Source organism: Procambarus clarkii, chromosome 56, assembly GCF_040958095.1.
Source record: "Procambarus clarkii isolate CNS0578487 chromosome 56, FALCON_Pclarkii_2.0, whole genome shotgun sequence".
NCBI classification, from domain to species: domain Eukaryota; kingdom Metazoa; phylum Arthropoda; class Malacostraca; order Decapoda; family Cambaridae; genus Procambarus; species Procambarus clarkii.
The window spans coordinates 12682050-12698414 of NC_091205.1; the positions used below are offsets into that span (position 1 = coordinate 12682050).

General features: G+C 41.8%; 1 protein-coding gene across 1 annotated transcript in view; it reads right to left on the minus strand.

Annotated features, from left to right (window-relative positions):
* LOC123770837 (uncharacterized) overlaps positions 1-16365 on the minus strand; it is a 262279-nt gene that overhangs the window by 86913 nt on the left and 159001 nt on the right. The window contains exon 4 of the mRNA XM_069305725.1: positions 14721-14897. Coding sequence (XP_069161826.1) covers positions 14721-14897 — 177 coding nt within the window. The remainder of the gene's footprint in view (positions 1-14720; positions 14898-16365) is intronic.

Genomic DNA, 16365 nt, shown 5'->3' on the forward strand with positions numbered 1-16365 from the left:
CTTGTTGTAGCCGGTGGATTCATAGCGGTTTGTTGCACATTTGCAGCTGTGATATAAACGTGTTTTCCATTTTCTTATTTTCAAAACAAAACCAAAAAATACTAACGAAATATTTCAATTCAAACGTAGATCAATCGCCACAGCTCAATTTCACCACCAATTTCACTGAAAAATAAGAACAGTTAAACAAACGAAAGGAAAAACAATGAAAAAAGAAACAATTAAATAAACTATACTCACGAAATGAACACTATAGTAAACAACGGAGCTCAATTCCAATGCAATGTTACACAAATTAATTAAATCCAATTGAAAAATAAATAAAACCTATGAAAAATCTATTTATCACTGCAACCGGAAACATTGAAATGAAATCGTAGCATATTTTGAATAGCGTGTGTTGCTATTACGTGCAACAGATGGCGCTCTTTTTCCAAAAAAAAAATGTTTTTACCTGTCACAGGTGTGGCATCTAAATAGAAGGTATATAAAAACATGCACGTATTCGAATGGAACGATGTGTCAAAATTTCAAAGTAATTGGAGAAGAACTTTCGGAGAGTACAGCATGTGTTGCTCCTCCGTTCTACAGATGGCGCTGTTTATAAAAAAAATGCATGATTTTTCCTGTCATAGGTGAGGCATGTATATAGTACGTATAAAAAAACACTCGTCTGTTCGAATGCAACGTTGTGTCAAAATTTCAAAGAAATCGGTAAAGAGGTTTCGAAGATTTCCCTCACACGAAAAACAGTTTTTCAAAAAGAGCATGTTTTTTCCCGTCACAGACGTGACATCTATATAGTATGTATATAAAAACCCGCTCGGATGCGAATGGAACGTTGTGTGAAAATTGAGCAATCGATGAAGAACTTTCGGAGATTAGTGATTTTGAACAAACGAACAGTTCCATTTATATATATATATATATATATATATATATATATATATATATATATATATATATATATATATATATATATGTCGTACCTAGTAGCCAGAACGCACTTCTCAGCCTACTATGCAAGGCCCGATTTGCCTAATAGGCCGAGTGATTTTCTTTATTTACATTAAATTGTTTCCAATTAGTTTATTTGAATTATTATTATATTATATTAACAACAGAAATTATTGACTTAATTGTGCTAGTTTAGGTTAGGTTAAGATAGGTTAGGTTAGGTTAGGTAGGGTTGGTTAGGTTCGGTCATATATCTACGTTAATTTTAACTCCAATAAAAAAAAATTTACCTCATACATAATGAAATGGGTAGCTTTATCATTTCATAAGAAAAAAATTAGAGAAAATATATTAATTCAGGAAAACTTGGCTTATTAAGCAAATTTGGCCTTGCATAGTAGGCTGAGAAGTGCGTTCTGGCTACTAGGTACGACATATATATATATATATATATATATATATATATATATATATATATATATATATATATATATATATATATGTCGTACCTAATAGCCAGAACGCACTTCTCTGCCTACTATTCAAGGCCCGATTTGCCTAATAAGCCAAGTTTTCATGAATTAATGCTTTTTCGTCTACCTAACCTACCTAACCTAACCTAACCTAGCTTTTTTTGGCTACCGAACCTAACCTTACCTATAAATATAGGTTAGGTTAGGTTAGGTAGGGTTGGTTAGGTTCGGTCATATATCTACGTTAATTTTAACTCCAATAAAAAAAATTGACCTCATACATAGAGAAAAGGGTTGCTTTATCATTTCATAAGAAAAAAATTATAGTAAATATATTAATTCAGGAAAACTTGGCTTATTAGGCAAATCGGGCCTTGAATAGTAGGCTGAAAAGTGAGTTCTGGCTACTAGGTACGACATATATATATATATATATAGTCGTACCTAATAGCCAGAACGCACTTCTCAGCCTACTATTCAAGGCCCGATTTGCCTAATAGGCCAAGTTTTCATGAATTAATGTTTTTTCGTCTACCTAACCTACCTAACCTAACCTAACCTAGCTTTTTTTGGCTACCTAACCTAACCTTACCTATAAATATAGGTTAGGTTAGGTTAGGTAGGGTTGGTTAGGTTCGGTCATATATCTACGTTAATTTTAACTCCAATAAAAAAAATGACCTCATACATAGAGAAAAGGGTTGCTTTATCATTTCATAAGAAAAAAATTATAGTAAATATATTAATTCAGGAAAACTTGGCTTATTAGGCAAATCGGGCCTTGAATAGTAGGCTGAGAAGTGAGTTCTGGCTACTAGGTACGACATATATATATATATATAATATATATATATATATATATATATATATATATATATATATATATATATATATATATATATATATATTTGTACCTTTGGATAATATATATATATTATATTATATTTGGACCTTCTGAAGATGTATTTAATATACGAAAGTACTTAAGGAAATTCCTGTTTCATTTTTCCTCCGTGGTCTGACATTGTCATATATATATATATATATATATATATATATATATATATATATATATATATATATATATATATATATATATATATATATATATATATATATAATATAGCTGATGGTAGCCGAGGCTATTTGCAGCCCGCTGGCACTCTGATGGTAATCTTGGGCATAGTATTTTATCAAATCACCTCATTCTTTGGGGCACACGTGAGGAACACAAATGCGAACAAGCCTGAATGGTCCCCAGGCATACATGCAAATGAAAACTCGCACCCCCAGAAGTGACTGGGGACCCTATTTAGATCAACTTGAAGTGATAGTGAGTCTTCTTCCATGTTAATTTCCCGCCGATTTTTGTATCATCTGCAAATTTGCAAATGTTGCTACTCAAACCTGAATCTAAATCATTTAATTTATATTATAAACATCAGAGGTCCCAGGACAGAGCCTTGAGGCACTCCCTCCCTCCCCGCTCAGCTCGTTGCTGCCGTGAGGGGGGCTTAGTGGCTTAGTGGGTGCCTGCCGGAGTGTGATGCTCCTTGGGACAGTCCTCTGTCCTTTTCTAGCCTTATGCTCCTGCTGCTGTCCTCTCCAATTGTGCTGAGCACCTTTTCCTTTTCCTTCTGTTTCGTTTTTCTCCCCCTCTTCTCCTATCTGCTTGCCGTTTCCTGCCGACCTTTTGCTTGTTTTGGTTATTCCTTTGGACTTCTTCTGTTTTGATGTCCGGGTGCTTGGGGAGGCATACTCTTGCACCCGTAGAACTGTAGTACCCAACGTCGAGAGCGAGGGGAACCTTTTATTGTCAATCCCCCTTTCGTCACTGAACCCGATCTCGACGGACTGTCGGTTCTTAAGGTGGCGTTTGTGGGGCGTATACTCACGACGCACCCCTAGGAGGCCCCGGCATGATCGGTGATAGCTTCTTGTTGGGTGTCCTGCCTCTAATTTGGCTCCATGGTGGATGTGGGGGCACATTCGTGAATGAATGTTTTTTTCGTAGCGATGATATCTACTGTTTCTGCTGTTTCTCCTTTACCTTCTCAGGCTCGTGGGGTGGGCGACCAAGCCCCCGAGTCGGTCCATGTTGGAAGACCGGGCTCTGTAGCCTCCGCTGCATTGGGCCCCGACTTTGCTCCTCCTTTGACCTCTCTGACTCCTCCCCTCGGCTCCCCTCCCTCCTCTGTGGTTGGGTCGAGCCCCAGGCCCCCAGTGGTGACTACCTCGTCCCCTGGCGCGGCTTCGTCTCTCATTGTGACTACTGCGCCTTTTACCCCCATGACCTCCGGGGGTTCTCACCGCCGTTCCCACCACGGCCGCACTCGCACGATCCCTTCCCGCAATAGTACTTACAACGCCTTGTTTGGTCCCACTATGTGGGCTAAATACTTTGATCTCCACCATCTGGATTCTACTCCTCCTGACAACTTCTCCCTCCATAAACACCTTGTTGATTCAGTAGATGCCTCTGTTACTTTTAACTCCATCAGTTATGGTACGTGTGTCGTCGCTGCTCCTTCTCAGGATGCAGCTACTCGCTGAGCCGCTTTGTCCTGCATTGGCGAGACCCCTGTCCGGGTCTCCAAGAACGTTCGGTTAAATGCCAGTGTTGGCACTGTTCTCCTCCCACACCATGTTACAACTGGTGTTCGGGACCTCAAAGATTGCCAGGAGGATATTAAACATATCCTTGAAGCCTAAGGCCATTCTGTCCTCCAGGTGGACACGTTTACTCAACCCCCTCGTGGTCATCGCCGTCAGCTCCTTCGAGTTGTAAAAATCACCTTTGATATTAGGGGCCCTCTGTTATTCTTGCTGGTGCCAGATGCTCCGTTCAGGAGTACATTCCTTCTCCTAGACTATGCAACAAGTGTTGGAAGTTCGGGCACGGTGTCCTCAAATGCACCAGTACTGTGTATCTGTGCCCCTTGTGTGGGGACGATAGTCATTCTAAGTCCGAGTGCGCTTCTCCCCAGGCTCGCTGCTTCAATTGCGGTGAAGCCCACCCTACCTTCTCACGCTCCTGTATGCACTACAGACTCGAGGAAGCCGTCCTCAACTTGAAGCACCGTGATCGTGTGTCTTTTCCTGAAGCAAGACGCCAAGTTCGTCGTCTCACCCCTTTCGCGGGCGTTTCCTACGCTCGTGTGTTGCGTTCTACCTCTCCTCGTCCTTCCCGTCTTCCTCAGTCTCACAACCGTTTCCAGGCCTTAAACCTGGACACACCCACCGCCGCCTTCCCTATTCCTTTGCCTCCTGTCCCAGATGGTCTCCCTCCCGGTTCTCCATCTGGGATTTCCCCCCTTCCTACCCAGTCCGCCATGTCTCCTTTGTCTTCTTCCCCATCTCCCCCCACTCTTTCTTCCCGACCCTACCCCCAGTCTCTTGACCCGCCACGCCACCTGTCGGTCCAGGCTGATATCCATCATCCTCCCAGCGACCTTCGTTTTGTTCCCTCTCGTTCCTCTTCTCCTGCTGAGACCATTGAGTCTGTTGCCCGGTACGTTGTTACTGGAACGCCTGTCTCTTCGAGTCAGAAACGTAAGCCTGGCTCCTCTCCTTCTTCCTCTCCGGCGGGTAAGAAGGTTTCACTTTCTTCCTCACCCCGTCCCTCTGACTCTGTCACTACATCCCCTCCCATTTCCGTAGTCGAACCCCGTCTCTGATATGGAGGTTCTTCGCCCCCGATTCCTTCTCTGTTGCTGCCCTTCCTGAGGTGCACTCCCTGCTTTCTGCCCCCCTCTCCAACTGTCCTTGCCTGCCCCTCTCAGTTGTCTCCTCCTCTGGACCCCGTCAGTCCGCCTCTGTTCTGTTCTCTCGCTCCCATCCCTCTCTCCTTACTAAGTTTACACATGCCCCCTAACCCTGATTTTGCCGACCCTGCTCCTGATCCAGACCCTGATCCTGACCCTGCTCCTGACCCTGATCCTGAGATTCTTTAAATACACTGTGTTCCTCTTTACCTTTATTTCTTTCTTGTTCTCTGTTACTGTCCCTTCTCTTTGATAATGTCTATTCTTCAGTGGAATATTCGTGGATTTTACGCCAACTTCCACGAACTCCAACTTCTCATTACACAGTTTATGCCACTTTGTGTTTGTCTCCAGGAACCCATGCTTGGTGCTCGTCCTGGTCACTTTCGTGGTTATTCTTTTCTCTCCCCTCCCCCAGCCCCTCTTGGCTGGGGCCCATAACTCTACTGCTCTCTTAATTCGTTCTGATATTCCCTTCGTCCCCCTACTTCTTCCGTCCCCTATCCATTGCTCTGCTACCCGTGTTTTTGTGGACAAATGGTATACAGTTTGTTCCATTTATTTCCCTCCAAATGTCCCTCTTTCCCTTCCTGATCTTAAGCACCTCCTGGACTCCTTCCCAAATTTTGTACTTCTCTGACCCGCATCACTAAAGCTTTTACCCGTCGTACAGTTCTGAAATGCCTCTTCCTTGAGCACTTTTCTTCTCACTCCCACTCCGTTCTTCACCGACGGGTCAAAGTCTGCTGACGGTGTGGGCTACTCTGTTGTTTTTCCTGACCACACTTATATGTGTCGCCTTCCTCCAAAGGCTAGCATCTTCACAGCAGAACTCTATGCTATTCTCTATGCTCTTCGTCTCCTGCTTTCCCGGGGGCAGTCCTCCTTCGTGGTAATAGTTGACTCTCGTAGTGCCCTCATGGTTTTAGGGTCCTTTAATCCAGTCCACCCTGTGGTCATCGAGATTCAACATTGGCTGTTTCTTCTCTCCTGTAAATTTAAGTCGGTTGCATTTTGCTGGGTTCCCAGCCATGTTGTTGTCTCTTTAAATGAGCGTGCGGATACTGCTGCTAAGGACGCTATCCGCACTTGTCCCATCTCCCATAAAGGTGTTCCTTATTCCGACTTTTACCCAGTTATTCATGCCACCATCCTTGCCCGTTGGCAGCGTTGTTGGTCTTCTGTTATTGGTAACAAACTGCGTACTATCAAGAGTCGTGTGTCCCAATGGCCTTCCTCCTGCCACCGTAACCGACGGTGGGAGACGGCTCTGGCTAGGTTACGTATTGGCCATACCCGTTTAACTCACGGTCACTTAATGGAGCGCCGCCCTGCTCCTTATTGTCCAAATTGCATTGTCCCTCTTACAGTCGTACATATCCTTGTTGAATGTCCTGACTTCCAGGATGAGCATATGTCTTGTTTTCCGACTGTCCCCTGCGGTCGCTTGTCCCTCGATAGAATTCTTGGTGACTCGGATACTTTTGATATCGTTCGCCTTATGCGTTTTTGTTCTCGTATTGGCATCCTTGATGATATTTAGTGCCTTCTGATTATCCCGCACATTTGATGGTGCTACATAGCCTTCCCGGTTTGGTGCCTTCTTTTGATAATTACTTACTTACTTGAGGCACTCCACTAACAACATTATCCTACTCTGACTTAACCCCATTTATACTAACTCTCTGTTTCCTTTGGAACAGCCATGCCCTAATCCAACTTAATATAGCATCCCCAATACCATGAGCCTCTATTTTTTTAATCAATCTTTCATGTGGCACTGTATCAAAAGCTTTGCTAAAGTCAAGGTACACAACATCACAATCCTTGCCACTATCAACTGCCTCAACTATGCTGGAATAAAATGATAGCAAATTTGTTGAACATGAACGGCCATTTGTAAAACCATGTTGCGACTCATTTATTAATTTATGTTTTTCAAGATGAAGACGAATTGTATTTGCAATTATCGATTCAAGTAACTTTCCCACAATAGACGTTAGGCATAGACGTTAGGCTAATTGGCCGATAGTTTGATGCAAGTGATCTACCTCCTTTCTTAAAAATTGGTACCACATTAGCTACCTTCCATGACTCTGGCACTCTACCTAACTCTATTGATTTATTAAATATGGTAGACAATGGCTCGGAAAGCTCCTCTTTGCATTCTTTAAGCACCCTGGCAAACACTTCAGCCGGCCCAGGGGATTTGTTTGGTTTTAGTTTTACTATTTGTTTAATTACATCCTCCCTGGTAACTGCTAGATTAGTCAACCTGTCCTTGTCCCCACTCACATAGATTTGTTCGGCTGAAGGCATATTGGTAAGTTCGTCTTTAGTAAATTCAGAGATAAAATATTTATTAAAAATACTACTCATCTCCTCGTCATTATCCGTTATTTGACCTGTCTCAGTTTTTAATGGACCTATCCTTTCCCTAGTCTTAGTTCGATATAACTGAAAAAACCCTTTAGGATTTGTCTTCGCTTGCCCTGCTATGCGATCTTCATACTTTCTTTTTGCTTTCCTTATCTCTTTTTTAACATTTCTAACCAGTTGTACGAATTCCTGTTCTAAACTGACTTCCCCAGTCTTAATCCTTTTGTACCAAGCTCTCTTTTTACGTATAAGGTTCTTCAAATCCTTTGTTATCCACTTTGGGTCATTAGTATTCGATCTATTCAATTTGTATGATATAATACCTGGTTGGTACCTGGTTGGTACCTGGTTGATGGGGTTCTGGGAGTTCTTCTACTCTCCAAGCCCGGCCCGAAGCCAGACTTGACTTGTGAGAGTTTGGTCCACCAGGCTGTTGCTTGGAGCGGCCCGCAGGCCCACATACCCACCACAGCCCGGTTGGTCCGGCACTCCTTGAAGGAAACAATCCAGTTTCCTCTTGAAGATGTCCACGGTTGTTCCTGTAATATTTCTGATGCTCGCTGGTAGTACGTTGAACAACCGTGGACCTCTTATGTTCATACAGTGTTCTCTGATTGTGCCCATGGCACCTCTGCTCTTCACTGGTTCTATTCTGCATTTTCTTCCATGTCGATCACTCCAGTACGTTGTTATTTTACTGTGCAGATTTGGGACCTTTCCCTCCAGTATTTTCCATGTGTATATTATTTGGTATCTCTCTCGTCTCCTTTCTTGAGAGTACATTTGGTGAGCTTTGAGACGATCCCAATAATTTAGGTGCTTTATCGCGTCTATGCGTGCCGTATATGTTCTCTGTATTCCCTTAATTTCAGCAATCTCTCCTGCAATGAAGGGGGAAGTGAGTACTAAGCAGTACTCAAGACGGGACAACACAAGTGATTTGAAGAGTACAACCATTGTGATGGGATCTCTGGACTTGAAGGTTCTCGTAATCCATCCTCTCATTTTTCTGGCTGACGCAATACTTGCTTGGTTATGCTCCCTAAATGTTAGGTCGTCAGACATCATTATTCCCAAATCCTTGACATGCTGTTTTCCTACTATGAGCAGATTCGATTGTGTTTTGTACCCTGTATTATGTTTAAGATCCTCATTTTTGCCGTATCTGAGTACCTGGAATTTATCACCGTTAAACATCATGTTATTTTCTGCTGCCCAATCGAAAACTTTGTTAATATCTGTTTGTAGTTTATCAATGTCTTCACAGAGGTAATTTTCATTCTGATTTTTGTATCATCTGCAAAGGATGACACGAAGCTGTGACTTGTGTTTTTGCCTATATCTGGTATGAGAATAAGGAACAGCAGTGGTGCAAGGACTGTACCTTGAGGTACAGAGCTTTTAACTGCGCTCGGACTCGATTTTACTTGATTGACTGTTATTCTTTGTGTTCTGTTCGACAGGAAGTTGAGTATCCAGCGTCCTATTTTACCAGTTATACCCATTGACCTCATTTTGTGTGCAATCACTCCATGGTCACATTTGTCGAATGCCTTTGCAAAATCTGTGTATACGACATCTGCATTATGTTTTTCTTCTAATGCCTCAGTGATTTTGTCATAGTGGTCAAGTAGCTGTGAGAGGCATGATCTTCCTGCTCTAAATCCATGTTGGCCTGGATTGTGGAGGTCATTGGTTTCCATGAATCTAGTGACCTGACTCCTGATCACTCTCTCAAATACTTTTATTATGTGGGATGTTAGTGCAACTGGTCTATAATTCTTTGCCAATGCTTTGCTACCACCCCTTGTGTAGAGGGGCAATGTCTGCTGCTTTAAGCGCATCTGGTATCTCCCCGTGTCCAAGCTCTTCCTCCACGCTATACTGAGTGCCTGTGCTACTGGCACTTTGCATTTCTTTATAAATATTGAATTCTATGAGTCTGGACCCGGGGCCGAGTGCATGGGCATATTGTCAATTTCTCTTTCAAAATCTGCCACGCTCATGTTGATATCAGTTATATTTACAGGTGTTTGAGTATCATTCATAAAGAAAATATCAGAATCTTTCACTTTCATGCTGAGTATTGGAGTGCTAAACATGACCTCATACTGTTTTTTTAGGATTTCACTAATTTCTTTGTCATCCTCCGTGTATGAACCTTCACTAATACGAATAGGTCCAATACTGGCAGTGGTTTTCGCTTTTGATTTAGCATATGTGAAGAAATATTTTGGGTTTTTCTTTATTTCTTGAATTGCTTTCTGTTCTAGTTGCCTTTCTTCAGTCTGATAGGAATGCTTCAGTCTGTTCGATTTCTTCAATCTCCCTGTTTAAATTATTTCTTCTTTGTATGGAGACTCGTGTCTGCTTAAGCATTTCCGTTAATTTCTTCCTCCTTTTGTAATGTCGTCTGCGTTCTCTTTCTACATTGGACCTCTTTCTGGCTTTCCTCAAAGGAACATGTTTCAGACAGACTTCATATGCTTTAAAAGTCAGTTTTTCTATTCCTTGTGTAGGATTTTTATTTCTTAGAACATTTTCCCATTGAATGTTTGTAAGTTCCCTGTTTATTTTCTCCCAGTCTATTCTCTTATTATTAAAATTGAATTTATTGAATAGCCCTTTTCGCTTGTTGTTTCTCTTGGGCCTACTACGTATTAATGTTAGTTTGCACTTCAATGAGCTTGTGGTCCGAGTACGTAGTGTCTGAGACAGTAATGTCTCTGATTAGCTACTCATTGTTCGTGAATATCAGGTCCAGCGTGATTTCGTTCCTAGTTGGTTCTGTAATCTGCTGACTGAGGGAGAATGTGTCACAGAATCTCAGTAGTTCTCTGACCTGTAGTTGGTTATTTCCAGGTTGACTTCCTGTTACATTGTTATTGTTTTCTATTCTCCATTTTAAACTGGGTAGATTGAATCTCCAAGGAAGATGATATCTGGTACTGGGTTTGCTAGGTTATCAAGGATATTCTCTATTTTGTGGATCTGTTCAGTGAATTCCTCAACTGTTGCATCTGGCGGTTTGTCTATTAAAATAATAAGTAGATTCATATTTTCTACCTTGATTCCAAGTACCTCTACCACCTCATTAGACGAGTTCAGGAGCTCTGTGCATGCCAGCTCCTCTTTAATATACAGACCTACTCCTCCACTTGACCTAATTACTCTGTCACATCTATATAGATTATAATTCGGAATCCAGATTTCACTATCCATGTGGTCTTTTGTGTGGGTTTCTGTAAATGCACCAAATATTAAGTTCGATTCTATTAGGCCATTTATGAACTTAACTTTATTTCTTGATTTTGGTTTCAAGCCTTGTATGTTTGCAAATATGAATGATTTCCAACATTGCGTGTCACTTCTGGTGGGCTTTGGTAGTTCTCCCCCCACTCTACCCCGGTCCAGGGTGTGTTGTTTTGGAAGTGATTCGTCCTGTTTTGCAGTAGGACGGGTGTTGTCTGGTGTAGTACCTGTGTGCGTGTTGATAATTTGTATTCCAGTCTTGTGGGTATCTCCCTTCCCCTCTGTAATCCTTAGTGGTTCCATCTGACTGTTCCTCTCTCTTATATTTACTACTCTGTTTCTGCATTCCTCTAAAAAATTTCCAGTAGTGTCATATTGATCTTCCCGTCTATAACGCTGTGTACCTCTCACGTGGAATTCCGGACACTGAAGATTGTAGCATTTTTTGTTCCTAACTGAAAATTGACATAATTTAGGGTGAAAGTATCTACACCCTGTTCCAAAACGGCATATACACCTCGCCAACATATTCCTGCATTTTCGAGGATGCAGAAAATTGCATTTTGCTCCTAATTTTCCATATTTGCATATTCCTTTAGCGTAGAATTTGCAAATATGTTCCGGTTTTGCGTTTTTCAAGGTATTTATACCCGTGTCTGTCTTGTCTACCTCTTTATTGGAGTCATCTCCGTCTTTCGTCCCAATTCCTTCATTTATGCACTCTGTCTCACTGTTGCTCTCATCGTTTATGTTATCTGGCTCTGCAATATTGCTGTTATTTTGTACCACATATACCCTCTTCCTCCACACTACTGCTGCGGTTCTCTAAACTATCTGTTCCTGAGTTTTGGTCGTTATCCAATGTTGTCTTTTCCCAGTCCGCATATATCACTGGTAGCCTGTCTGTGAATGATAATCTCTGTGACTCGGGAATGTTTTTCATCAGTTTAGTTATGTTCTCCAACATTAATCTGTCATCTTTGCAAACCCAGTAAATTCCTTGCCTTTTTGTGCATCCTGGAGATAATTCTGTACAGCCCAGGTGAAATCTTATGTTACAGATGCAACACTTGACGCCTACATTACGTTTTCCCAGTACTCCCGAACACTCGCCACACCTCTCCATTGTCTGATGTATTGTATTGTATTTGTGCTTCACTGTATGGATCACTTGTTCATGTCAGTCCTTTTAACTCTTTATAAAATTATATGTATATATTTATATATTTAATATTTATATTATATGTATACCGTATATTTGTAATATTATGTATGTTATTTTGTTCAAACTTTATGGCAGGTACTTAGCGTAGTGTAGCTAAGCTGGTCCCAGGTGCGGTACAGGTGACCTCTTGTTGTCCCAGGTTCATGTCACCAGTTTCCAGTTACTGGATTTATAACATCGATTTATTCTTTGCTTGTATTCTTACAAGAATTTTCTGCCTAATTTCCGGCTTGCAATGGTACTCACTCACTTTATTACTAATTCCTAGATCCACATTTCCATATTACACTATATATTGTCCGTATTTTATCACTGAGGGACGTGTCCTGGGGTAGGCCTCGTGGCTGGTGTAAACACAGCCTACCTGATGCCGTCTCTTGCCACTATTCTATATTTCTAGTATTCTATATTTATATTATTCTATAACACGATTTTCCTACACTTCCAACTTATTTGTGTGTTGTGATACCCGTTCCACTTCACTGTTCCACGTATCACTGTTCACTATTTTTTCCTCATATCGTCTACACCCGGGAGGGAGCCGGTCGGCCGAGCGGACAGCTCGCTGGACTTGTGATCCTGTGGTCCCGGGCACCGGCGAGAAACAATGGGCAGAGTTTCTTTCACCCTATGCCCCTGTTACCTAGCAGTAAAATAGGTACCTGGGTGTTAGTCTGCTGTCACGGGCTGCTTCCTGGGGGTGGAGGCCTGGTCGAGGACCGGGCCGCAGGGACACTAAAAAGCCCCGAAATCATCTCAAGATAACCTCAAGAAGAAGATACACGCATGTACACAAAGCCTCGTGCACTGACTCACACGTGGTCTCCCGTTTATTCTCTATTTAACACAAAGTTCCATTGTTAATGACTGTTTTCAATTTTCCAGCGGGTCACTATGCACTTTGTGATGTCTGTAATCAGTAATCCATGGCTTTAGTCCTAAGAAATCCCGGTTAATGTCACGATTTTTTTAACGGACGCGAGCGCGCACGGTACGTTTCCCTCCCTCGACCCAGACTCGACCTCCCGTTCTGTGCTTTGTTCGTTCCTGTGCTTTGCTTAGAATATTCCTAAATAAGTTATATTTGAATCAACATCGAAATCCCCTTTTACGTCACTTATCGCTGGGTTCATGTCTCGCTCCAAGACCGGCCGCCCCCCATGCCCAAGACTTTCCAATCTATTTGTCCCAAAAAATTCTTAGGCTATTGAAATCACATTTTCGAAAATCTGGCACTTTAACAGAATTTTCTGCCACAGATTTATTCCATTCTATGCTAAATCTGATTTATTTGTTATCACTGTTCCCTAGCTCACTCCCTAATTTCGATTTCATTAATTTGTGTTTCCCTGTTAGTTAACACTAAATCTAAATATTATTTTCCAGCGTTGGTTCCTTAATGTGTTGCGTAAGAAAGCAATCGTCAATTAATTCAAGAAAATCTTTTGCTTCAGAAAGATTTCCAACCACACACTCTGGTGACCTATAACTAATCAAGTCTATTTTATCATTAACATTCAAGAGCATATTGTCAACTCATCATCCCAGGGCTCTTGTGACCTTAACCAACCTGAGATCATTAGCCCTTAACATATTATAGGTTCTTGTGATCTCAACCTACAAGACACTCTTGTACTCACCGAATTGTGCGTGCGGGGGTTGAGCCTCGGCTCTTTGGTCCCACCTCTCAATCTTCAATCAACTAGTTTACAGAGTCCTGAGTCAATTGGGGTGTATCATATTACATTTGAAACTGTATGGATTCTGCCTCCATCACAACACTGCAAAATGAATTCCATTTGTTAACTATTCTGATACTAAAAAGTTCTTCGAATGTCTCCATGGTTCATCTGGGTACTCAGTTTCCACCTGTGTGTACCACCTGTGTTAAATAACTGCCATTATCTACTCTATTCCTTCGAGTTTCTTGTAGGTGGTGATCATATCTCTCCTAACTTCCGGGACGTTAGGTTCAGTTCCCGTTGTCTCTTCTCGTAGCTCATTCCCCTCAGCTCGGGAACTAGTCGTGCGGCTTACCTTTGAACTTTCTCCAATTAGTCTTGTGTTTAACTATATATAGACTCAACGCTGGAACTGCATATTCCAGGATTTGTCTGACATATGTGGTTTATATGATTCTAAATTATTCGTTGCACAAGTTTCTTAAGGCCGTTCTTATGTTGGCCAACTTGGCATATGCCGCTGATGAAATCCTCTAGATGTGGGAACAGGCCTGATGTGATATCAACCACCAGGTCTTTCTCTCTTCCAGATTCTTGAAGGATTTCATCTCCCAAATGATATCTTATATCTGGCCTCCTGCTCCCTACACCTATCTTCATTACATTACATTTGCTCGTGTTAAACTCAAAGAACCAATTGTTGGACCATTCCTTCAATTTGTCCACATCTTCCTTGAAGCCTCAAGCTGTCCTTCTCTGTCTTAATCCTTCTCATAATTTTGGCATCATCAGCAAACATCAAGAGGAATGAGTCTATACCCTCTGGGAGATCATTTACATATATATCAGACACAGGTATGAGTACCGCACCCTGACCTATCAGGGTCTGTACCTATCGTGTGTCACATATGAGAGACAAATGTGTCTTGAACCTACCAGAGAATCTTGTAACCTCAGTAAGCACTTGGCTTTTGTTTCATTGACTTACCAGAAATCCTTAGGAGTGCCCAGCCAGGTAAAGGGTAAGACGACACCAGCTGTCACAAGCACCCACTCGCAGACGGACAGGTCCGACACCATCTGGTTCATGAAGGAGGCAATGAGGATGAGGTAGACGATGGTTCCTCCTAGCAGAGTGATTAAGACGCAGGCCAAGGCTAGACGCCTGAGGAGAGAAGAATGACCCCATCTTAATACCAGATATCTGTAGCAGGAAGAACAGTGATCATAGTCTAGGAAAATTGATTATAATAAAGCAGAGTCAACAAACGTCTTGATTTGATGTCTGCATGAGCAGACATCAGCAGTCCCGTGGCGAAGTGGTAACACACTCGCCTGGCGTTTCGCGAGTGCTTTGTCCTGGGTTCATATCCTGGCCGGAAATGATTTACTGTTGAGTCGAGGTCGTGGGAGGGGGTAGACGTACCGTGCGCGCTCCGTTAAAATCGTGACATTAATAGGGATTCCTAGGACTACCGCCATGGATTACTGATTACAGACATCACAAAGTGCATAGTGACCCGCTGGAAAATTGAAAATAGTCATTAACAATGGAACTTTGTGTTAAATAGAGAATAAACGGAGAGACCGCGTGTGAGCCAGTGAACGAGGCTTTGTGTACATGCGTGTATTAGGAAAAAAACAAAAAAATAGTGAACGGTGATTCGTGGAACAGTGATGTGGAACGGGTATCACAACAACATATAAGTTGGAAGTGAATATTATAAATATAGAATACTAGAAATATAAAATAGTGGCAAGAGGCGGCATCAGTGGTTATAAATCGGGTAACTGGAAACTGGTGACATCAACCTGGGCCACAAGAGGTCACCTGTACGACCGGGGACCAGCCTCGCTACCTACGCTAAGTACCTGCCATAAAGTTTGAACAAAATAACATACATAATATTACAAATATACGGTATACATATAATATTATAAATATTAAACATATAAATATATACATATATATTGTTACAAATATACAATATACATATAATATTATAAATATATAATATATACAACAAAACAAGGCAATATGGAGTAAATAAACAAATTTGTGGCCACTGTAACAACTTCTTAAAGACGAAGGTAACGGGAATTGAATGTTATATCTGTAAGACTAGATTCCATTCGGCTTGTACAGGAGTGAGTAACACACGGCACTGAGAGATGGCCACTTGCTCTGGGTGTGTAAAAATGACCTGCCAGCTTGGAATATCCTAAAAAACCTTCTAGATAACATGACGCATGATCGGAAAACATCATTCATTGGAAGCCTACCAGCCATCCAGAAGGAGTGGGAAAGGAACAACAATTCTAATATACAAGGGGCGGAGGATATAGTCAGGGATGAAACTGAGGCTGAAACTCAGGAAGTTGTAAACTCTGACTCAGTAGGCCAGGATGTAGATGACAGTAAACTAGAAAGTGTAACATACAGCACTGACAGCTCGATAGGTACAGACACTACGACGGTTCCCGATAGAGCAATTCAGAACAGAAGGACAGACTTATGCAAATTTTATGCAAAGGGCATATGCAGACATAGATATGCTGGTAATAAGAAAGGATTAGAATGCAGTTACCAACATCCCAAAAAATGTTTAAATATGCTTAGGAAGGTGAGTGTC